Source organism: Protopterus annectens, chromosome 2.part0 (assembly GCF_019279795.1).
Source record: "Protopterus annectens isolate FY-2018-M chromosome 2.part0, PAN1.0, whole genome shotgun sequence".
Taxonomy (NCBI): domain Eukaryota; kingdom Metazoa; phylum Chordata; order Ceratodontiformes; family Protopteridae; genus Protopterus; species Protopterus annectens.
The window spans coordinates 1,798,477,241-1,798,501,782 of record NC_056728.1 but is presented as its reverse complement, the minus strand read 5'-3'; the positions used below and the strand labels follow the sequence as shown (position 1 = coordinate 1,798,501,782).

The 24,542-nt window shown below is 42.4% G+C and overlaps 1 protein-coding gene across 1 annotated transcript in view; it reads left to right on the top strand.

Moving 5' to 3' along the window:
• Positions 1 to 24,542, top strand: part of CROCC (ciliary rootlet coiled-coil, rootletin) — a 2,018,646-nt gene that overhangs the window by 1,208,286 nt on the left and 785,818 nt on the right. Inside the window, exon 22 of the mRNA XM_044061829.1 lies at positions 310 to 453. Coding sequence (XP_043917764.1) covers positions 310 to 453 — 144 coding nt within the window. The remainder of the gene's footprint in view (positions 1 to 309; positions 454 to 24,542) is intronic.

Sequence of the window (24,542 nt, the reverse complement as noted above, 5' to 3'; positions counted from 1 at the left end):
GTATTTTAAGGCCTATTTTCGATGAAAGTCTGGATGCAGTGTGGGGTTAAGTGACTTTCTTAGAGTCCTGTAGTATATTAATGGAAATTTGGATAGTCAAACCCAGGACTACAAGATGAAAAGTTCATCAGTAGTGAATGGCCTTAAGTTTCAGTGCTATACTGCCTGACATTTTGGGAGGGACAATACTGTGCTCTAAATGTTAATCATTTGGATTTTTTTCTTTATCATTGCATTTGTTACTTTACGACAACTGTTTATAAACTAGTATCTTTAATTACATATGATTTCTTTTTTCCTGTATCACAGAGAACAATCGGATCCCTAACATCTGAGCTGAAAAACTCTAGACTTCAGTATGATGAAGCTGTTACAGCCCATGAACGAGAAGTGAAGGGACTACAGGAACAATTGAAGGACTTGATGAAGCAGTACGAAGGGGCTCTTCGTGAAGTGAGTACTATTGTAGGTTTAAACCTAGCCTTGCTCTAGCAGGTTTGGCAAGCTTTGATTACAGAAAAAAAAATCAAGGATTAGATTTAAAATCAGGCTGAGTTTCTCAGTCCTGTAGAACTGAATAAACCTGTAGCATGAAGAAGCCATCATCTTTGTACAACAACCTCAACTTCGAAGGCAAGTTGTTGGCTAAAGGGAATCTTTAACAAAAGTGAGTATACAACTATTAGTAGAAAAAATGGACAGGAGGAGATTGGCATATCACTGATTAATTGATTGGTGAGTCTGTCTTCTGTGTAGTAATGACTTTTCTTTTGTCTATATGTTCTGTTCCATGCATGGATAGAATGCGTATTGGTTCATTTGCTAGTATACTCTTCTTAAGGCTTTTAGCCTCAGGTGGCTGGTTTTCATTTACTGCCTGGTGTTTATTGATGCTGCTGCTGCTTTGAAGCACTACCAACACATCATAAAGTTTATTGAAATGCAGCGGTACAGACGTCAAGGACATCTCTCCCTTTGTTAAGAGCAGTTGTTCACTTTAATGTGTATTGTTCAGTATACCAGTCTCTTAACTAGAACTGCTACTGCTGTAGAAACACCATTGCTTTCAGATCCAGAACCAGATCATGGTCAAATGGCAGCCTAGGCAAGGTAATAGACCCCTCCCATCTCACTACAGCCATTCCAGTGTCCCATTACTTGACTGTCTCTCCCCATTTACCATAAATACTATTCAAATGTGTCAGTGTGTATCCTGTTTTCTTCTTTACTTTTACAGTGATTACAGAAATTTGGATGTAATTTAAAACTTTTATTTGAAGTTTTATTTTACAAACACTGATGACCATTTAGTAAACAAACGCAACAAAATAGTCACACTGAAAACAGACTTAGCACGAGCAACAGTAAATTTCTCTTTCCTTGAAACTCTCATTTATTGAAAATGCATCTAGCCACTGGTGGATTAACTACATCTTGGGCTCTGGGCTGTTTTCAAACCATGGGCTGCCTGAACACATTTTTAGGACCATATATAAATACATGTACTCTTTGATTAAACTTTCTAATTGTTTTATTTTTATTGATTAATGCAGCAACATTTGAGAGTGCATTTTAAATGTTTAGTTTTTTGAACATTTTTCCATTAAGCAGTGAAACAAAATATATGAACCACTAATGACAAAAAGTACCCATTTCTGAACATTTCAACCATAAAAGGCCACTCAAACTGCTATTTTTATAATATACCAATATTCGCACACAGCAATTATGACCACTTTATCATCAACTGTATACAGATCATATGTGTGATTGTGATAAAAATGACCATGGTTATGTGTTACAGTTTGCTTTACACAAATGCACGTGCTAGTCCTACAAATACAGACTAATCACTTTTTAACAGTTATCAGCTCAGCAGGATCAGTCATTTTTAAACAAAAGACATCCCCCAAACCCAGCAGTTATAACTGCATTGTTGATTGCATCCGTCAAAAATATCTGTGTCAGAAAAAAAATAACAACAACCAAAGACACATGTTTCAAATTTGTTTTAACCAAAAACACACACTAGCCAAAGTTTTCCAATGAAGTTCACATGCGCACACACAAACACCATATTACACAATCAAGGCCTCTTAATGAAGTAATTCATTCTTTAGTGCAATGAATAAAGCAAAACAATCATATAAAATATAAATGCTGTAGCAGCAGCATTTGTTCAGCAACCCAAAAGTCATACAAAAATCAGAAATATTTCTGCATGTAGCACACCATGTTCTATTTTTTTTTTTTTTTGTGGGCGGGCTTACATGGTTGCAAGACACCTACTTTTCATTTTTGACTTCTGTGTCAGACTAGCAGACTACTCTAAATCACTTAAAAAATTAACAACGGGTTTTTTTATCAATGTATAATTTGTGTACCAGATATAGAGTTTGTACCAAAGAAATTGGGTCTGGCAGGTGGATTAAGTCTGTTTCCTCATGTACCTAAGGTATAAGGTTCAACTTTGAGCAAGCCCCATGACTAAAAGGGGCCATTTTGCATGCACAAATGAGTGCACACACACACACGCATATACACACACACACCGCTTGTACCTCCTGCAGTGCTGCAGCATATAATATAAACTCTTGGTGAATGCTTATATCTGCAATGCCATATCGGCAAACAAAAGTAAAACTCAGTGCTGAATTTTTCCTGCACTTAAATCTCATGCCATCTCTGCATGCATGCATGCTTGCTACTGTTTCATTGGCTGAAAGCAGGAAGCAGCAGGACATGGACATGAGCAAAGCAAGAAAACTTTTCAAGTTGTGTAGTCCAATCTCACCTTCATTTTACATATGGGTTTGGAGCCGAACTTCGGCTCCGACTCGGCTGATTTATAAGCTTGAAGACTTCTGGTTGGCTTGTGGCTAAGCAGGTATCCCATAGTGCACCAGTATAAACCCCCAGATCTCATTTGCCGCATCAACGAGTTCGGTTGTGCTTCTCTTGGCTCTGGTTAAGTGTTAACTTTTTTCTTGTTTACATTGTTTAAATCTGGTTCAAAGTTTATATATTAGTGTAGTACAATTTTTGTGCATTGGTATTGTTAGTGTAGGTTGCTAATTCGTAGATAATTAACTCCTTTGCACCCTTTGGTTCAAGCGTTGGCCTTGGGCCTGTTATTGTGCTATGTGGTATCCTGTGTACCAGTTTCATACTTATTAGTAGTGCGGATAGCTTGATAACGCTAGCCTTTTTTTCCAGTCTACAGTTTTGTAGAGCAGTTTTGCTTTTGGTGGTTACCCGCTGGTGTTGATTATTACGGTGGTGGAGTTCATTGTTCGAAACTATAGTTTGAGCTTCCTCTGTTAATTTTTTAGCAGATTCAGGATTTTCTGTGTGAAAGGGTTTTTCTGTGTGTGTGTGCATTTTCGATGTTCTGTTTAAGTTAGAAGACCTAGCTGTCCCTTTCTTCTGGACTAGGCTGTTTTAGTTAGAGGACATAGTCCTTGTGGTGTTCTTCCTCCTTCAGGGCTAGGCCCTTTTAAGTTAGAGGACGTAGTCCTCCCTTTTACTTCTCCTTTCGTCTGTGTGAATGTCTAAAGAGGTTAAGGAGCACAAGCCTTCGGGCTTCAAGAAATGCATGAAGTGCTCCCAAAAAATGTCATTGAGGGATGGTCATCGTCTATGTGTCTATTGCTTAGGGGCCATACATTTGCAAGAGACTTAGTTGTTTTGTCATGCCTTCTCTCCTAGAGTGTTACAGGAGAGAAGGAACAAGCCAATTTTAAAGGGTCTTTTAAAGCCTTCCTTAGAGGAAGCTTTGTCTAGCTCTTCCTCTTTTTCCAAGTCCACTAAATTTGCTAAGTCTAAGTCTTCGAAAAGACCTTCTCTGGCACCGGCTGGTGTCTCGGAGCCGCCTCCTTAAGTGGCAAAATCGGCCTCATCGGCTCCACTGCCTTCAGAGCCGACTGAGAGTAACATTGTGGTAACAGGGTCAGATCCTAGTTTGTCGGAGCCGACCACTGAATTTATGGAACCTGCTATTCCTCCAAGATCAAAATCCTCGACTATGTCTTCCAGGAGCCTTTCGGATGAAGATGTGGAGAGGGTAGTCCTGAGACTGTTGAAGTCGTCTGCTCTATCTAAATTGTTGTCGGCTCCGACCCGGTCGGTTCCGGAGCCTATGAAACCTGTTATACCCTCGATTGTTATTCCTCCTCCGAGCCAAGCTGGTTTGTCAGAGTAAGAGGGCTTGGTGCCATTGGTGGAACCCTCGGCTCCAGCTCCACTTGCGGTTGCTTCGGAGCCAAGCTCTGTTCCAACACTTTTAGTGTCATCTGTTGTGTCCAGGGGCCAAAGCTCTCTGGTCAGCATCGACAGGGAAGGTTGGAATCGGTCTTCTTCAGTTCCAAGTCTTCCTCTTGGCTCTTTGGCTAGGGTGAGTTCGGACCCTGCATCTATCTCGGAGCCGATAGCTATGGTGCCGATGGCACTCTCGGTCTCTTCGGAGCGGGAGAGGCTCTCGGAGCTGGAGAGGTCGTCATTCGAGGTGATGAGGAGTGTACTGTCCAAGTCACCAGTTGCTACCAAAGGTACCAGCACTCTCCCCCCTAGAGCACCCACTTCGGTCTCAGCCCCTACTCTCTCCGGAGACAGCAGAGACCCTCAGCCTTAGGAGCCACCTGCTGTTCGCCCCCCTCTTCCTTGACCTCCCCAGAATACCCTTCTGAGGAGCCCCCATATGCAAGAGGAAGCATATTGGCTCCCAGGATGAGTCTTGTTCTCTGATGATATCTCCTTCATGGACATCCTGGAGATCCTTAAGCAGAGGTGCGGCTGGCCCACTGTTAACCCTTCTGATGAGGAGTCGCTGTACCTGAAGGCTTTCAGGTCTCAACCATCTGCCTCTTGGGTGTCTCCACCTTTTGACGAACTGATGGATTTAGTTAGTCGAAAGGTGTGGGATACTCCGGATGCCATGGAGCCAGCCCCTAGGAGACCCAACAAGTTTTCTTTCTGCCCCTCCAGATAAAGAATTTTTGTCCAAAGGTGTCCCCTTTTGATGGTTCCTCATTGTTTGGATCTAAGGTGAAGGACACACTCACTTGGTGTGAGCAAAACGGAAAGACGCTCTCTGCCATGGGAGTATGTTTTACTTTTCCCTCTAGACCATACCCTAAAGGTCAAAGGGGCAGTAAAATGTGGTTCAAGAAGTCCAAGAAGGTCTTTCCAGACACACAGGGTGAACCCTCCTTCAGAGGCAGAGGAGGAGGAGGAAATGGGAGACGTCAGCCTAGAGGCAGGGGCTGTCTGCAATACCAACAAGGTCGTGATTCCTTTCAGGGACGGTCTTATCAGCGTTCCTGATATGGGACCCGACTGCGTTTCTCTGGGGCCGGTCGGGGGTTGCATATCTTTGTATCCAGAAGCCTGGCTAAGTATAACCCAAGACAAGTGGGTACAAAAAATTGTTATCAGAGGCTATATCATACCCTTTTCCCTTCCACCATTTGTTCCCAGGAAGATCCCAGATGTGCCACCCAATCTCAGGGATGTAATAAAAATATCCTTCCACTGCTGCGGTGAACTGCCTAATAAACAACAACAAAGAAAACAACAAAAGTAGATTACGATATGAGGAAGATTTTATCGAAAGCGCTTATCATTTGTTAATTAAGGGACTTTTCATTTTATTTTTGTTTTTATTTTTGTTTCAATTAAATTAAATTATTTCATGTTATTTCTTCATTTTTGGATTTCTTTTAAGCCGTGCTTCCACTTCTGCAGGACGTTAGCCTTGGTGGATCTACTGTCTTTGTTTTCTTTCTTTTCAATCTCAGGGATCAGGCAACTGTGGAGATCAACAAGTTGCTCTTAAAAAGAGTCATCCATTCCATCCCAGCAGGCCAGATAGGATCTGGAACTTACTCCAGGTTCTTTTTAGCCCCAAAATGAACAGGAGGCTGGAGACCAATATTGGACCTTAGCAGATTAAACGAGTCCATGAGGAAGGACAAGTTTCGGATGGTCACACTGCAGTCGATACTCCCTTTGTTAGAGAAAGACTATTGGATGTGCTCAGTAGATCTCCAGGATGCCTACTGCCATATAAAAATGGACAAGGCATCCAGGAGCCACCTACGCTTCTGTCTGGGAGTCAGTTACTATCAGTTTCGTGCTCTACCCTTTTGTCTCACCACAGCCCCCAGGGTGTTCACCAAATGCATGGCAGTAGTGACAGCTCACCTGAGACATCAGGGATTCCAGATTTTACCGTACTTAGATGACTGGCTCCTGCCGTCCCCACCAGGCATCTACTTCTCCAAAACAGGGACGCCACTCTTCAACTTTGTGCGCAATTAGGGATCTCCATAAATTGGGAAAAATATGCATTATTGCCATCTCAGTCTGTGATTTTTATAGGTGCAGAGGTAGACACAGTGAACATGTCAGCTCGTCTCCCCGCCGAAAGGGCAAAAAATATAGTCATTCAAATTCAACGCTTTCTCCCGTTGCGGAAGGTCAAAGCAAAGTGGGTTCTTCAGCTCCTCGGGACTATGGCATCCACCATCCTATTATTACCACTAGCCAGGTTGCACATGAGAGTTCTCCAGTGGCTTCTGTTTTCCCAATGGTCCTTCCAATATCTTCCGCTAAATCACTCTATTCTGCTGATGGAATCATGCAAGGAGGACCTCCTTTGGTGGATATCACCCAACCACTAGATGATGGGCGCCCCCTTTGTTCCTGCTCAACCCGTTGCCACTGTGACCACGGATGCCTCCTAGATCGGGTGGGGGGGGCATTATCTTGGCAGGACTGTCCAAGGCACATGGCAAGAACACGAGGCTCACCTGCATATCAGTGTTCTGGAGATGAGGCGGTGCTCCTGGCGTTGCAAGCACTTCAAGACCTTCTTCTTCTAGGGACTATTGCGATACAAACAGACAACATGCCGGTAGTTTGATATATCAACAAACAGGGCGGTACCAGATCTTACCCACTCTGTCAAGAGGCCATTCGAGTTTGGGAATGGGTGATTTCTTCCCAGCGCTTTCGGGTAGCAACGCACATTCCAGGGACGACCAACATGATAGCCGACAGGCTCAGCCGGGCGATCCTACTGTCTAACGAGTGGTCTCTGAAACACGAAACAGTGGAACAGATTTTCCACAAATGGGGACAGCCTTGCTGCGACTTTTGTGCCAGTCCAGTCAATGCCAAATGCAGCAGCTATTTTTCCCTCATTCCCCTTCCGGGGGAGACACACAGAGACGCTCTAGCTCACGATTGGCCCTTGGGTCTTCTGTATGTTTTTCCTCCATTTCCTCTCATTTCCAAAGTGATTCAGAAAGACAGATGGCTGGGATGCACGTTAATCCTCATTGCTCCTTACTGACCTCGTCAGGTTTGGTTCCCCTTCCTCAAGCCTCTTCTCCTGGATGATCCTTGGATTCTGGACCCAACTCCAGATATGTTGACTTACATGTCAGGTTCGCTACATCCCCTCAATCCACACCCTCAAATTGACAGCATGGCTGCTCCAGTTCCATCCCAAGTCAGGCTTCATGATGTATCTTTCTCAGTGTCACATATCCTTATGTCCTCCCATAAACTTTCAACTAGGAGACTATATGATAGTAAATGGAAAAGATTTTCTATTTGGGCACAGAAAATGAATGTAGCTACACTGCTTCTATCCCTGTAATTTTGGAATTTCTCTCTGAGCTTTTTCAGCAAGGATCTGCACTGCCACTATCAGAGTTCAATTGGCGGCTATTTCTCATTTCCATTTAGGGTTTCCAGATACCAATTTAATGTCTCATAAGCTACGCAAGACCTTTTTGAAAGGAGCCACTCTGTTCAGGCCACCTCTCTAAGAACCTGTGGCTTCTTGGGATTTAAATGTTGTGTTGTCCAAACTGACATCTTTCCCGTTTAAACCTTCTCACTCATCCTCATTGAAATTTTTGTCTTGGAAGACTTTGTTTTTGGTGGCTATCACATCAGCTAGACGGGTATCGGAGTTACAAGCCTTATCTGTTAAGCCACCTTATTTTGATCTTTCATAAAGACAGGGTCTCACTGCGTACTAACCCCTCCTTTGTTCCCAAAGTTTGTTCTCATGCCACCTTAAGTCATTCCATAGAACTCCCAGTTTTCTTCCCTAATCAGTGTAATGCAGCTGAATATCAGTTTCATCAGCTAGACGTTCATAGACAGCTAAATTTTTACTTACATCGGACCAAGGAGTTTAGGAAATCAGATCAACTATTCATTTCCTTTTCTGAATCCAGATTGGGCTTACCAGTTTCTAAAGTGACACTATCTAATTGGATTTCCAGTTGCATAGCCTTTGTCTACAATTCGGAGGGCAGACCTTTACCCTTCAAGATCAAGGCTCATTTTACCAGGTCTCTGTCTACCTCTGCAGCCTTTCAAGCCAGGGTCCCACTTGATAATATTTGTGCAGCAGCTACATGGGCTACCCCTCACACTTTTATTACACATTACAAATTGGATTTAGCTTCCAGGGCTAGAGCATCCTTTGGCTCCACGGTGCTCAGGAGTATTTTCCAGTGAGCCACCCAAGAATAAGGCACTAGGGATGCTGTCCCATATATAAAAATGAAGGTGAGATTGGACTGCACAACATAAAGAAGTTATGTACTCACCATAACGTTCCATATTGGTAGTCCATCTCACCCTTCATTTTTACCAACCCGCCCTCCTGCCCCCATCCTGGAAGAATCTGGAGGTACTAATATTTTGGTTATCTTTGGTTGGAAACCCTTTAGTATTGGTTTGTCTGTTATGGTTATTTCTTCTAGTGAGCAGCAAACTAGATCTGTGGTTTGTACTGGTACACTATGGGATACCTGTTTAGCCATGAGCCAACCAGAAGTCTTCGAGCTTATAAATCGGCCGAGTCAGAGCCTAGGATTGGCTCCGAACCCATATGTAAAAATGAGGGATGAGATGGGCTACCAACATGGAACGTTATGGTGAGTACATGACTTCTTTTTTTTCAAATTTAAGTTTTAACTCTTAAGGCACAGTATGCAGTCGCTGAGCAAAGTAAGGGAACTTTTTTTTAATGTTGTGGCCTGCCCCCCCCAACCTCCCCCCTCCCCATGCCAGCACAGGGCCCTAGGCAGCTGTCTAGGTTACCTAGTACTGGATCCAGCTCTTATCAGACCTACAAAAATAAGATAATATAAAGAAACCTGTCCTTTTTCACAAATATGTGGGTTCTTGTAACTAAAAGTATAAAAAAATGTTAACTTTCTGTGTTTTTCTTATTTCAGACAAATAAAGATTGTATGCAGAACTGTCCTCAGGTCTGTTAATCAGAGATGTTGTGTAGTCCCTTTTGTCACTGATGCCAGGATAGGACACTGGTTAGTGCTCAATTTGCAAGTGTCATATCTAAAGTCAGCCATCTGTTTTTTTTTTTCTTAGTCCTCCGTGACATCTCAAAGTGTAAGTTTACATGTTCTTCATATTGATCACTTCTGTAGCCTTAGTGATATGGGTTATATCTTGCCAAGGATATAACAACTGGCCAGCTTCCAAAGCTTCAGGGGGCACCTTCCACATGGTAAAACTGTCAATCTGAGCTGACTAAAAGACAAGTTTGGGCACCAAGCTCTTCCAAGCTTTACTGCTGCTGAAGAATGCGTTCCTCTGAGGCTTTTGAGGATTGACGGTTAGCTTGTGCTTTCCATAGTTGGGCAGATAAGTTACTTTGGAGAAAACATACTATTTTCTTTTCTTTTCTTTTTTTTTTTAACTGATGTTTTATTACTATCCTATTCAGGAAAGCTATTTCAAAGCTAGGAGTGTTGTGTTTTAGTGGATTATCTGGAGACTGTAATGTACTTTTAAGCAGGGCACTAATTTCTGTCACTTTAAAAGTAGTGTTATCTAATTGATAATATTTTCTGTAGAGAAAGTATGTTTATTTTAAGGTTGTATAGCTGCCATAGTGTTTGAGAGTGATTTTTACTGTGTTTTTTTTTTCTCTGTCAAAAAAAGTTACTTTTTGTTTTACTGATATTGTCACTTGGTTTTCCTAAGGATAGAGGCATCATTTTTGGGCTGACCATGGAAAAGATTGTCACTCCCATGGTCTGTCCCTCTTCCACCCACAAAAAGAAAAAGTTAAGCAAGCATCCTTTGCCATCACAGCAGGCTAGTAGTTTGCCTCAGCCACAGGTGGGTGACACTGCTGAGCCATTTGTTGTACCTCAGACCACCCATCTTTTACCTTGTATTCCTCTGGTGTAGCACCTACAGCCACTATGGGCCATGACTTAGCCATGTCCTCTGTGGCTATTCGGGCCCCATCAGTCAGCAAAGGAGAACCACTCTCGTCAGTCCTGGGAGAGGGAACAAGGAATGTTTCCATGTTGTATCAGAATGCTTTGCCCATTCCTGGGGAAGCAACGGCTGCCATTAACATAGTTGGCCCCATTTTTCCTGTTCAAAAGTAACTGAAAACCAAGCATATATCTATTCCACCTCAAATTTCTTTGGCTAGGAGTAGTTTACTGGGACTGGCTCAGGGTTTGATTTAGGCTATTGATCCTTCTTGTAGAGTATTTTCCAGTAAAAAAAAGATGGATGCCACCTTTACTGAAGAGATTCAGGATTCTGAATATGAACAAGAATATGCAGGGATGAATTTGGGATTTTGTCCTCAGATTTTTGATTCAGACTCAGAGAAGACCTCTCTTTCTGATTCTCCCTGTGGAGGTTTTGCTTTATCTGAGACTATGGATAGAATGTCCCAGTGTTTTCAGTGTGATAACACTGAGGTTTCGCAGTCCCTCAGAAAATATTGTAAATTATTAGAGAAGGATTTTCCGGTACCTACATCCATTTCTCCTATCCTGTTTGCTTTAGAGGATGCATGTTTTATTGCCTGCAGTTTTCCTGATAGTCTGCCAGCTGTCCGTAAAAAGAAAGATAGAATGTCTAAAGTTCCTCAGTCTTTAAAAAAAAATATATATATATAGATACTATTCCCAAACCTGACACCCAGCAGCTATAGCCTTAGTCAACTCTTCTGCTACTAAGCACTTAGTTAATTCCAAGACTACTCTTTCTAATATAGGATAGAAAAATTATTGATAAGTATGGGGAAAGGATAGTGTATACTCCAGTAACTTTGAATTTCAGAGTCTTAAATTGCCAGGCTCGTATGTTAAAATTTATTCAGACATATTGTGAAAGTATAAGAAATATTTTATCTACAGTTTCCTCTTTTGAAGAAAACTTTGCTTTAACTAATTTAGTTCCTTCTACTGCACAGGTCGTTAGTCATTGTTCGCAGTGTGTGTATGACTCCTGCAATTCATACGGAGTTACACGTATTGGTAACATATCAAAGTATGATTGTAAATTATTTTTTATAAGACCTGTTGCTTGTACTACTATTGGAACTGTCTATGTATCTTTCTTCCACATTGCCCTTGTTTTGCCTGCAAATCCTGGTATTTTATGACTTTGTTTTTGTCTGTACGTAAGACACTGTAGTCACTGGGTGTAGCAGTTTCAATAATCAATGCTACTTTTGTCTTTTCATGGACTACTGTATCTGATTTTCTCACATCTGTTTTTTGAACTGTTGGTAGTGAGTGATCCCATGTGACATAAGCTTCATCATTTTCTATAATGCTTTGTGGCTCATGCTTCCCGTGTTTTTCAGCTACTTCAATATTATAATGTTTGCACAATCCCCAATGCAACAGTCTTGCCACATTATTGTGCCTTTCAGTATACAATCCTTCTGTCATTAGTGTATCACACCCAGCAACAAGCTGTGTGACTGTTTCCAATTCGGTTTTACAAAATTTACATTTGTCTGTTTCTCCCACATGTTCAATGGACTTTGTAAACCAACGTGTACATAGTCCACAGTCTTGGGTTGTCAATATTAACCTTTCATCTTTTGGTTTAAATTCACCTCCCCTTAATCATTCCTGTATTCAGTCCTGATCAGCATGAGGTTGGGCCTGGGGTTTCCCGATTAGGAGCTTTTCTTAACCTTGTTTCAATCTCTCTGGCTGTTACTTCATCCTATTTCATACTGCGTACATTTGAATCTCTTATTCTTTCTTTTCCTTCTTCTATCCATTTAGCATCTTTGTTATATTCCATAGGATCTTCATAGATGTTTCTCCAAAATGTATCTACTTCTTCTTTTTTGGTGGTGTTTCAATTCTTTTTGCCTTGTTTCCCATTTCTCTGTAAAGTGTTTTTGGGTCATCAATAAATTGCTTATTTTGTACTTTTCCTTTATGTTGATCTGCATATCTTCTAAGTTTTTCTGCCTTTGCTGATATTTTTAGTTTATTGTTTGTGATAGTGTGTGATTGATCCTGATATATTCTGATACTGTGCATTGCTTTTATCACATCTATCTTTTTGAGTATTTTTGTTGAGCTCTCCTCTCTTCTATACTCTTCTAACAGTGACACTTCTTGTCTTAAATGCTTTATAGTTTTGTCTATTTGATACTTCCATGATGGCATTCGAGTTCTCCCCTTCCTTCCTCTTACTACTGTGTGTTTTTGTGGTAAGACTTTGTTATTAATTTAGCTGCACAGTAATATATCCTATTTACGTCTGTCACATTGCACGTATCTCTGTGGACATTCCCAATTACTGTGTTCATTTGTTTTATCAAACTTCTAACATTTTAGGTTTTATTGACTTTCTGTAGTCTATATATTTCATTGATCTTAATGTCTGTCTAGCTCTATTAAATCAAGCAACTCTTCACTTAGATCACTTTCTTATAAACTGAGGGCACATGCTTTGTTCTCCGTTTCCTGAGGGCATTCTGTAGAAAGTTCCAGAGCATCTTTGTGTGCCACGTTCTCTTCAGTTTCATCCTGTGTCATCTGTTGCTCTTTCGTATGGGAACTCACTGGCTTATCACACCACAACATTGACTTCTTCAGAGTTGCCACAGTTTCCTTTTCCTTCCTTTGCTGTGCAACTCGAACTGAACACTTGCACTGGTTTCATACGGAAGGCTCCAAAGTATTTTCATATGCTAAATGATCAAATGTTTCCCGCTCCATTGGTTTCTGATTAATTTGGGGATCCATTGCTCTATCCTGCTGTGATGTTATCTGAGTTTGGTTTTCTACACTAAATCCTTCACTTCGCAGGTAATCCAAAACCTCAGTTTCTGTTTCTTTAACTTCTCCATCACTAATCATCTTTTCTATTTTTCCTGTTTGTTTTCTTATTTTTTGTGTTGTAAAATTTTCCATGTCCCGATGCCTTTGCTTATATTTGTCTTCAAATATCTTTGCTGCTTCTCTTTTTGTATTGATTAGTTTTGCTTTCTGATTTGCATGAATATTGCACCATATGAAATCACTTTTGTCTTTCCTATGTCCATATTTCTTCTTCAGATGTCTCCTGCTTCTCCTGTTTATCCTTACTTTGGGGACGCATTGTTCCATTATGTGTGATGTAACCTGTATTTTTCTACACTAAATCTTCCACCTTGCAACTTTTCCATAACTTCACCTTCTATTCTTTTAACTTTTGCTTTACTGATCTTCTGTTCTACTTTCCTTCTTTGTGATCTTATTTTTTATTGTGAAATGTTCCATATCTGGATGCCTTTGCCTGTATTTCTCTTTGAATATCTTTGGGGCTGCCTTTTTGTGTTGATTAATTTGGCTTTCTCCTTCGCATACATATTGCACCTTATCAGATCTCTTTCTTTCCCATGTCCATATTTCTTTTTTATACCTTTCAAAAGACTACAGATTTAGTTTTTTTATTTTTGTACTTCCTCAGCTGCTTTTTCCAGGCGGCTATGATTTCTTGGTCTGTATGTTTTTCATAAATCTGTTGAATTAATGAACACAAATTTTTATTTGAAACTTTTTACAGTTTTTCTTGTGGAAGTATTTTTCTTTCCTCTAATTTCTTTCTCATCCTCAGTAGTCCACTCTGTCGTCTTTATGGCTCTTTTTTGGCCTGTCAGTTTTTGTTTTTTTTTTTAGGTTCATAGGTTCATACTAGGCTATCTGCCCAAGGGCATTTATAAGCCTAGCCCATAGTTATGTGGCTTTCGCCACCCCTTTAGTTTGAATAAAAACTATGCCTATTATTTTGCTGTGCCTCTGTCAAGCAGTGACACTGAAGGAATCCCAGGGGTATATCTGCGATCTCCCATCCATTGGTCAAGATTCCTCTTGAACAAGGCCAGCGAGGTGCTCTGCCTCACATGTACCGGGATTTTGTTCCACAGCATAGGGAGTCTCTGGGTGATGAATCTGTCCCTCCAGCACGTTCTATTTATAACTGTGTCAAGGTTTAAGTCTCCCGCCCTTGTGGTTCTGAGGGATCTAGATTTTTTGAGGTGAAGCATATTCATCAAATCTGGGTTTGACATGGCCTTATATGTCAGGCACAGGTCACCTCTGAGCAAGCGGTATGAGACTGAATAGAGCTGGAGTTCTTTCAGTCGGGCAGCATAAGACATATTTTTGAGACCCTTTATCCTTTTGGTGAGGAACTTTTGGGGCCTTTCAAGCTGCAGCAGGTGTCGGGTCAGATACATTCCGAATGGGGCATTGTACTTGATCATAGGTCTAACGAGTGATGAGTACAGGGGGACGATGACCTCCCTTGATCTGGATGTGAATCCCTTCATGATCAGGTGGGCAATATAGAAGGTTTTCCTAACTACTTTAGCAACATGAGTGTCAAACGAAAGGCTACTGTCAACCTGGGTCCCCAGATTCCTGATGACTTCTTCTTTGCTCAGTGGATTGCCACCTATATGGTAGCTAGGGGTAACCTTGTTTTTCCCGAAGGGTATGACTATGCATTTCTTGGCGTTTAACTTTAGGCTATGGCTCTGGCACCAGTTATCCGTTTCTGTGAGGCCCTTCTGAAGGATATCTGTGTCAGATGTGTTTTCGACTATGGCGCCCAGTTTGCAGTCATCTGCAAACTTTGTCAGCCATAACCCTCCTGTGTTTGCTTGTACTTCAGAAAAGTAGATGCCGAACAAGAGTGGACCCAGGACTGAGCCCTGTGGGACACCACTTATGACAGGCTTTGAGTCTGACATGGCTCCAGCAACTCTGACCCTGTGGGTTCTGTCACTTAGCCAGTTTGCAACCCATCTTGTGATGTATGGGTTTACATTCAAGCTGATGAGTTTTTCGATGATACCTGAGTGAGGTATTGTGTCGAAGGCCTTTGCCAGGTCGAGGTAGGCTGTATGGACTGCCTTTCCCTCATCACTGGCCTTGGTGACTGTCTCGAAAAAGTCAACCAAGTTTAAGAGGCAGGATCTGCCTTTGACAAAGCCATACTGGGTTGGATCCAAAGTCTGCAAGTTCCCTATTCTTTATTTATGAGTTCCATTATGATCCTCTCCATGGCTTTGCAGATAAGGCTTGTCAAGCTAATGGGGCGGTAATTTCCAGGGTCGGTGGAGGCACCACCCTTATGAAGTGGGACCACAGTCGCCGTGCGCCACTCCTTGGGTACGTATCCTGAGGTGAGGCTAAGATTGAACAGCTGTCCTAACTGTGGGTTTAATTCCTCGTTGAGTTCGTGAAGCACACAGCCGGGGACACCATCCGGTCCCATGGATGCTGTGTTTTTTGCCTTAGTGAGAGCAGTTCTCACCTGGGCGTTGGAGATGTTTGGGAGGCTACAATCCTCTGGTATAGATATCTCTCCTTTTGGGGGGGAGAAGTTTGCACTGAACCTGTCAGCCAGTATGTTGGCAATGTGTGTAGGTTCAGTAATTTTCACGTCATTTTGAACTAATTCTGAGCATATCTGGGAGTTTCCTCCTAGGTTTCTAACATAGCTAAAGAAGGCCTTATGATTGTCTTTCGAGTCATTGGCGATTTTTCTCTCAAAATTTGCCTTGGATGATTTTATGAGGGCTCTTAGTTTTTTACTTATGATGATCAAAGGTGTCTTACCTTTCAAGGATTTTGCTCTATCTTGTAGTAGCTTCCTCCTTTTGTTGTAGAGCTTGTTTATGGCTGGGGTCCACCAGACTGGACGCTTGCCTTTGGTACAGAAAGTCTTAGTTTTGTTTGGGATTGCCTGATCCATGCAGTCCTGTAGGTGCTGGTAGAAGGCATTTGTAAGTGATTCAGCGGTTTGAGTAATGTTTACCACTGGCTCAGGGGCCTTAAAGGAGACCACACTAGTTTTTAGAAGTGTGAAGTCGGCTTTTGAGAAGTTTTTCACTGTGGTCTTTTTGTTTCAGGTGGGGCGGGATGAGGACCTCCAGCGAGATTAGTTTATGATCTGATCTCACCAGTGAGGGGTATACTTCCGGTGTTGAACATTTTGATCCCATGTTCGTGATGATGAGATCAAGTATGTTATCTCCTCTTGTGGGGATGGTGACTAGTTGTTCCATGGCATTTGAGTTTATGAACTCCAGGAATCTTTGGGTTAGAGTGTTTGGGCTTGAGTAGTGTTCCCAGTCTATATTAGGGTAGTTGAAGTCACCTAGTGTGATGGTGTTTGGAGATACATTTATCCCCTCCAATGTTTTCAGGAAGGCCATATGAGGTTCCTGAGTTTGAGAGGGTGGCCTGTAACATGCTACAAATTGCAGAGCAGTCTTGCCTATGGTTAATTGCACCTGGATGGTCTCCGATGCATTGTGCGTTGCCACCAACCTTGAGGTGTGGGTGTCCTTTATGAGTATGGACACCCCCCCTCCTTTCTTGGTGTTTTCCGGATTTTGGGGCCGGAATGCATGATATGAGGTGAAACCTGTTAGTGCTGGGGTGCTCTCAGGAGCCTTGAACCAGGTTTCTGTCACAGCACAGACATCGATGTTCTCCATATTGAGAAGGGCCTCGAGTGCGTGCATCTTGAGATTGAGACTTCTGGCATTGAGCAGCATTACCCTTAGTTTTTTTCCTTTTTGGTGCTCTAGGGTGGTAGGTTTAGAATTTGAGCCTTGCCTAAAAAGGCACTATGGGGGTGGCAAGAGCCTTTGCCAATATCCGGAAGCCCAGGGGTGACAGGTGCAAGCCGTCCCTTGCGAAGCAGCGTGGCTTGTCCAGCATGTCATCCCAGGCAGACAGACATTGGATCCCCTTTGAATGACACCAGAATTTAAGCCAATTATTAAAGCTGATCATCTTATCACTGTATTGTGGCATCATTCTAGGTGAAGGTAGGATACTGCTCAAGGTCAGGGTCATACCTGCCTGGGCTACATAATCAGAGAGCTCCTCGATGTCCCTTTTCATGTAGTCCAAGGAGGTACGTCTCAGGTCGTTGACACCAGCGTGGACAATGACTGAGTCGTACTTGTACCTGCTGTTGAGAGACCTGAGTGCTTGCGTTATGTGGCGGATTCTAGCGCCCGACAGGCAGCTTACTGTGACCTTCTCCTTACTCAGTCTGGTCAGCGGGACGTCAGTGTGTCTGACTATGGAGTCACCAATGACAAGTGTGTCTGGCATTGTGTTTGGCCTTAAGGGCTGTGACTGTTTGACACTCTGACTGTGTGGTCTATGTGTTGCATGTGTTGGGTCCTGAGGTGGTAGTTGTTTGGGTGTCTGCTTTGGTGGCCTCTGCTGTTTTGGTAGATTTTTGATCAGAGCCTCCGAGTATGTCTTTGTGTGATTATGTGTATGATTTGAAGTTGTGATGATACTATGTGTGACTGGGTATGTATTGTGTGTGGTTACCTTATCTTCCTGCCTGGTCTTACCAGTCCTATGTTGAGAGAGCTCAGCCTCCAGTTTGGCCATATAGTTGCATCTCTCGCATGTATTTGTGTTTTGTGGGAGAAGGAGAGGATTGTCTGTGTACATGAGGCAATTGTAACATTGCCTCAATATTCCCAGGTTCACCAGTTGACAAGGAGAGGACACTAGCAACTGGTCCCTCGACATACTAGAAGTAATAGATAAAGAGACTTTCAAAGGACTCCGGGGGATGTGGGTTTTAGGCTGGTGGGGTAATATCTATAATAAGAGTGCTTTATCTAGGTGCAAGTACTGTAGGAGTAAGTGCTAGGCTTTACAGATAGAGAATAGTCTACTTGGGAATCAAGTAGAGATGAACTTTTCAGTTATAGGATATGCTGGTTAGATCAGCAGTACAGCTCGAGGAAGGTAGTTTTAAGGGAAAATTTGAAGAGTGGAATTTAGATGGCCAGAATAGTTTAACCTTGTTTAACCACCGCTGCTCTTGTGTGCAACAGTGGCAACTCAGCTAAATCAGCTAACGCGCGTTTAGCGTGTTTTATATCAGGGGGCTGAAAAAAGCTAGGAACTGGCCCAAAACGACCAATAGACTACAAGTTACTGGCTGAAACCTCACAAAACTGGACCAACAGGCAGCTCAATGCTTCCCACTCTCACTGGTAAGCAAGGGAACTTCCTCTCTTCCAAATTAGGCAAAGAATCAGTAACAGGAACTACAAACAAAGTCCAGGGATCAGCAACTCTGAAACTGGACTACTCTAGCTCAGTAAGGTGGGAAAACAAGAGATATTTTTTATTTTATTTATTTTTTTTTTTCAGAAACAAGGAGAAACAGATACAGTAGACACTTTTAAATGCTATAAATCGGCTATCACAGCCTGCAGAAACAATTTGCAACAATTACAGATTTTAAAAGTAACAAACTGAGATTTCAAGTGCAATAACAGAATAAATGCAGAAAAACAAATACAATGAATCAGCAAGCAGGCGAAATACAGTCGCTAGGTAATTAGAAGTGGAAAGCCACTAAAAATATACTTAAATCAGGTAAAGTCGCTTTTTTAGCTCTCTGAAGCCTGGATTACTCTGCTGGCCACCACGAGGATCTGTGCTGAGTAGGTACAAGCTGGAAAACGCGCATTTAGCGTGTTTTATATCAGGGGGCTGAAAAAAGCTAGGAACTGGCCCAAAACGACCAATAGACTACAAGTTACTGGCTGAAACCTCACAAAACTGGACCAACAGGCAGCTCAATGCTTCCCACTCCCACTGGTAAGCAAGGGAATTTCCTCTCTTCCAAATTAGGCAAAGAATCAGTAACAGGAACTACAAACAAAGTCCAGGGATCAGCAACTCTGAAACTGGACTACTCTAGCTCAGTAAGGCGGAAAAACAAGAGATTTTTTTTTTTTTTTTTTTTGACTGCTACTTCCTTCTACAAGAGGGAAACCATCCTAGCCCCATTGTAGGAATGTTTCCGTGTCTTGAGGATTGTACACTGTCATTTTTTTCACTCCTGGCACCAGTGTGCCTATCAGGATTGGGCACTTTTTATCCTGGGTCTTCTGTACCCAACTATCTACTTTTCCTTTATATTTATCGGTGTATCTTCTAGGTTTTTCTGCTTGTGCTGAGATTTTTAGTTTATTTACAATAGTGCAAGATAGATATGGTCCGTTATAATACTGTGCATTGCATTTATCATGTGTAGCTTTTTGAGTATTTTTGTTGCTCTGTTCCATCTACTCTTCTAACAGTGACACTTCTTGTCTTAATTGCTTTATAGTTTTCTCTGTTCGATACCTCCATGATGGTATTCGATTTCTCCTGTTCCTTTCCCTTACTACATTGTGTTCTCATGGTAGCATTTTGTCTGATCTTAATTTAGTTGCACAGTAACATAGCCTGTTTATTTCTGTTATATCGCATGGATCTCTATGGACAATCCAAATTACTGTGTTCATTTGTTTTATGAAACTTCTCGCTTTTTGGGTCTTATTGACCCTCTGCATTCTATTTCTTTCATTGATCTTAATATTTCTGTCTGTCTCTATTAAATGAAGCAACTTTTCTCTTAGCTCATTTTCTTCTGCACTGAGAGCACATTTTTTGTTCTCCATCTCCTGCAGGCATTCTATAGAAAGTTCTATAGCATGTTCCTGTAGCACATTCTTTTCAATTTCATCCTGTGTCATCTGTTGTGCTGTCATATGGGAACTCATTAGCCTATCACTCATCAACATTAAATGCGTCAGAGTTGCCACAGTTTCTTGTTCCTTCCCTTGCTGTCCAGCTTCAAGTGAATGTTTATACTGGTTTCCTGTGCAAGCCTCCAAAATATCTTCATATGGCTACTCTCCAGATGTTCTTTGTGTTTCACTGTTGCAGTCATTACATTTGGGTTATCTGCTTGCAGTAGCCCTCAGTCAGCCTGATTAACAAAGTCTTGGGTCCTGCATCGGTTGCTGTCCCTTCTTCCATGACGTCAGGTCGTCAGGGGTATAAAACATGCAGCCGACATCATTACATCAGTCTTTCTTGCCGTGCGGTGCCCGAAGCAGAAGCAGTTCGCAAGTGCCGGTCGGCCGACTCCTGAAATTTTTGTTTTCGAGTTTCAGAACCAAAGTTTTCAACTAAAGCTAAGTACCCTGTTGGGGAAACTTTTTCTTGCTCCTTACCGATGTCAGTAAAAGTTAATAATTGCATTACTTGCGGAAAGCAAATACCTCATAAAGATTTTAATTCGTACTGTATTCCTTGCCTAGGCCCTGACCACGACGTACCTTGCTGTTGGTTTTGTGCTTTATTTAATCAACGCACTATCCATCGTCGGTATATTTTCGTTTCTAAATATTTCGGTTCTCAGTTTAATTATCCAGAAATGTCATCGGTTAGCCATCCGACTACCGGGATTCCAAAAAAAATGCAAAGATAAAGACAGAGACAGGCTGCCAAGGTCCAAACCTGCTGACGACACTTCTGCTAAGCCAGTCGCCAGTTTGCCGGTACTCAGTGAGGTGCTTTCGCAGCCCCTGATACCTGCTACTTCTGACTCGCAGGCCTCTACTGAGACCCATTTGGAGTCCGATATGCCACGAGATGCTTCAACTATGGAACCTGTGGATGTCTCTACCTTGGATGGGTCTGGAGCCGCAGTGCAGACACCGGCTTCTGAGGGTGTATTCAGGCCTATGGACTTGCATATTAAACTGATGCCTCCTTCTTCATTTAGGCCAAAATCTCGAACTATGCCTAAGAAACTGATGACCAGGCCACATGCTCAGGCCTCTATACCTAAAAAACAAATGATAAGAATGGCTGAAGATCTTATAACTCTAATCAGGGGAAGCCAACCTCCCCTTTCTAAGAGACCTAGGACTGAAGTTGTTTATGAATCTTCTGAACAGGATTCTGATTTTTCTGATGATCTGGATTTGCCTTTATCTACTTATGAGGATTCTGATGCAGAGGACTCTATTCCCTCTGCTTCCCCTCCAGAGGATTTTTCTTTTGGTAAGACCTTGCATACTCTAAGGGAGCATTTCCACTGGGAAAGCCAGGATTTTTCTGATTCAAAAAAGAGGCTTAGGAATTTCTTACTCCTGCCTCAGCATAGGCCTTTAGCTATACCTCCTGTACTAGACATTGTTGATGATGCCTTTTGAGAATCTAGTTTGGCCCCTGATTCTTTGCCTCCTGCTCCCAGAAAACCTGACAGGTATTACAGGGTTCCTGATTCTCACAAGTTCCTTTTTAAAAATCCTATTGTGGATCTAGAGACTATTTCACAAGGATCCAAGGGCATTAAGGCTTCTACTGCTAAAAGTCCTACCCCCTCTGATAGAGACTCCAGGGCGCTGGATTGATGGGGTAAGAAAGTTTACACTTCTGCAACCTTAGCCATTAGGGCTTTAAACTGCCAGTTTCATATGTTAAAGTATCAACAGCATGTTATTGTATTGCTTAAACAGAAAATGATGTTACTTCCTGACTGTGCTGAAAATAAAGAATTACAGAATTTAATGCATCCTGCTGAACAGGTTGGAAAACATAATTTGCAATGTGGATTTGATTCATTAGAGGCCTATTGCAGGGCTGCTGTTACTGGGTCTGTGCTCAGAAGGCATGCTTGGCTTAAGGAGCAAGGTTTTCCTGATTATGTTAAAGCTAAATTATTGGATGCTCCCTCAAATCAGGACTGCCTGTTTGGCAACAAGGCTAATGAAGTTCTTAAAAAGATGGAAGATAAAGCTAAACCTATGCAAACTGTTAAAGATTTCTTACAAGTTCAGCCTCCTAGATTTAGTAGGCACTGGCCATCTAAAAATTGGTCCTTTCCAGCCTCTTCCAGGTCTTCTCAAGCCAAACCCATACACAGCAGAAACCCCAGGTTTCAGTCCCAAGGGACACACAAGACTAGGCAGTGGGGGTTTCCTCACCCAAACCTGAGAGTAGTAAGACTCCCCCCTATGGAAAACCTGTCTCAATTACTTGCTTTTAAAACTTTCAAGCACTTCCCAACTGACTGCTCCTTTAGGTGGAAAGATTGGTCTGCAGGCCAAAAACTGGGAACTCATTACCCAGGACAAATAGGTTTTACATATAGTGTCCCAAGGATACAGATTTAATTTCCATACATTACCAACACCAAAGCAGGTGGCCAGATCTACCCCCAAATCAGTGGGCAGAGGCCCAAAATCAGGTACTCTCTCTCTTAAACACGGGGGCTATTCAGTTGTTACCAGAAGAGAAAAAGAGACAAGGTTTCTATTCAAGACTTTTTCTGGTACCCAGAAAAGGCAATACATGGTGTCCTATCCATGACCTTTCTATTCTAAACATCTTTCTGGTGATTCCAAAATTCAAAATGCTGACTCTTCACCAGCTGCTTCCTACGCTAGGCAAGGATGCATGGTTGGCAACACTAGACTTAAAATAAGCATACCTGCACATTCCTATCAGGGAGTCTTGCAGAAGATACTTACACTTAAAGCAGGCTACATGCACTATCAGTTCTTTCCACTGCCCTTTGGCTTATCTACTGCGCCCAGGGTATTCACAAAGTGCCTAGCTCCAGTCATTGCATTTTGCAGGCAAAGAAATATTCAAATATACCCATACATGGACGATTGTCTAATTCAGGCAGAAAGCAAGGACATTCTTTTGAATCATCTGGCCTTTGTTCAAAGGGTACTGACTTGTCAGGGGTTCACCATAAACTAAAAGAAATCCCACCTGGTACCCTGTCAACAAATTATATTCCTGGAAGCAAGCTTGACTACAACTTCCCAGATGGCTTTCCTCACGCCAGAGAAATGGATTCATTTGACAACTTACTTCAAACAAGTGGCCACAAAAGCCTAGCTATCTGCAAGGCAAATACTGCAAGCCTTGGGGTTCATGGCCTCCTGCATTCTTCTAATTCCATATGCAAGGCTGCATATGAGGAAACTACAATGGTATCTCAAAAGCCTATGGTGTCAACATTCACAGGATCTAGAAGCAAGGATTCCTGTCATACCTTGCTTACACCTAGAGTTCCTTTGGTGGGCAGAGACCTGCCACCAAAACAGGGGACTACCGTTCACATTACCCCCTGCTGCCCAAATCTTAACAGATGCATCAGACTATGCATGGGGGGCTCACCTGCCAAGGAAGTGCATGCAGGGCAAATGGAACCCAAGTCAAATGCACCTTCACATAAATCAAAAGGAAATGTTAGCTGTACAGAATTTTCCTTGACAGCCTTCAAAGACCACATTCTTCCAGAACAACTAATGATAAAGATGGACAACACCACTATCATGTGGTACATAAACAGGCAGGGAGGTACACATTCTTACCCCCCTCTGCAGACTAGCTATGGCATTGTGGAACACAGCCTTGAGCTACCAAGTGAATTTACAAGCTCAATACCTGACAGGAAAACTAAATACACTGGCAGACGGACTAAGCAGAAACCTCATGGACCCACACGATGGAAACTGGAACCAAGGATTTTCGACATGTTGACAAGCAAGTGGGGGAGCCCAGATTATAGACCTGTTTGCCTCCCCCCAGAACCATCAACTGGACAAATTTTGCACAAGGATTCCCCACAAGCTAGCTTGGAAAGTGGATGCTCTATCCTTCAGCTGGAAAAACCTATCAGTTTATGCCTTTCCTCCTCTGCTTTCCAAGGTACTACTAAAGATCAAACAGGACAAGCCAAGGATGATTTTAATTGCACCAGACTGGCCTCGCCAACACTGGTACCCACTCTTGCGCAGTGTGTCATGCTTGGCTCCATGGCACCTGCCTCAGACTTCTTCCCTGTTGTCTCAGCAGGAGAACCAGATTCTGCACCCTCAACTGCAAACCCTGAACCTAACAGCCTGGCTAATTACCTAATCTCTCCTTTACCATCCCTTAGTAAATCAGTGATGGATATCATTTTAGAGGCAAGGAGGCCTAGTACTAGAAAATCTTACACTGCAAAATGGAAAAGATTCTGTGCCTGGAACCAATATCAAGGAGTGAATACAGCAGTGCCCAATTTACCTCATATTCTACAATACTTGACTGAGATGCTTCATAAGGGCCTGTCTTTTTCCTCCATCAAAATTCATGCCTCAGCCATTTCAGCTCATTATAGCACAGAGCCTCCACTCTTCTCTCACCCACTGCTCAAGCAGTTCCTCAGAGGGGCCAAAAATTTAAGGCCACCCAGGAGAGCTCCAACTCCAGCCTGGGACCTTAACTTTGCATTGGAGAAACTCACTCTTCCTCCTTTCGAGCCAGCTGCTACTGCAGATTTAAAATTCCTTTCTTGGAAAACAGCTTTCCTTTTAGCAATCACTTCTG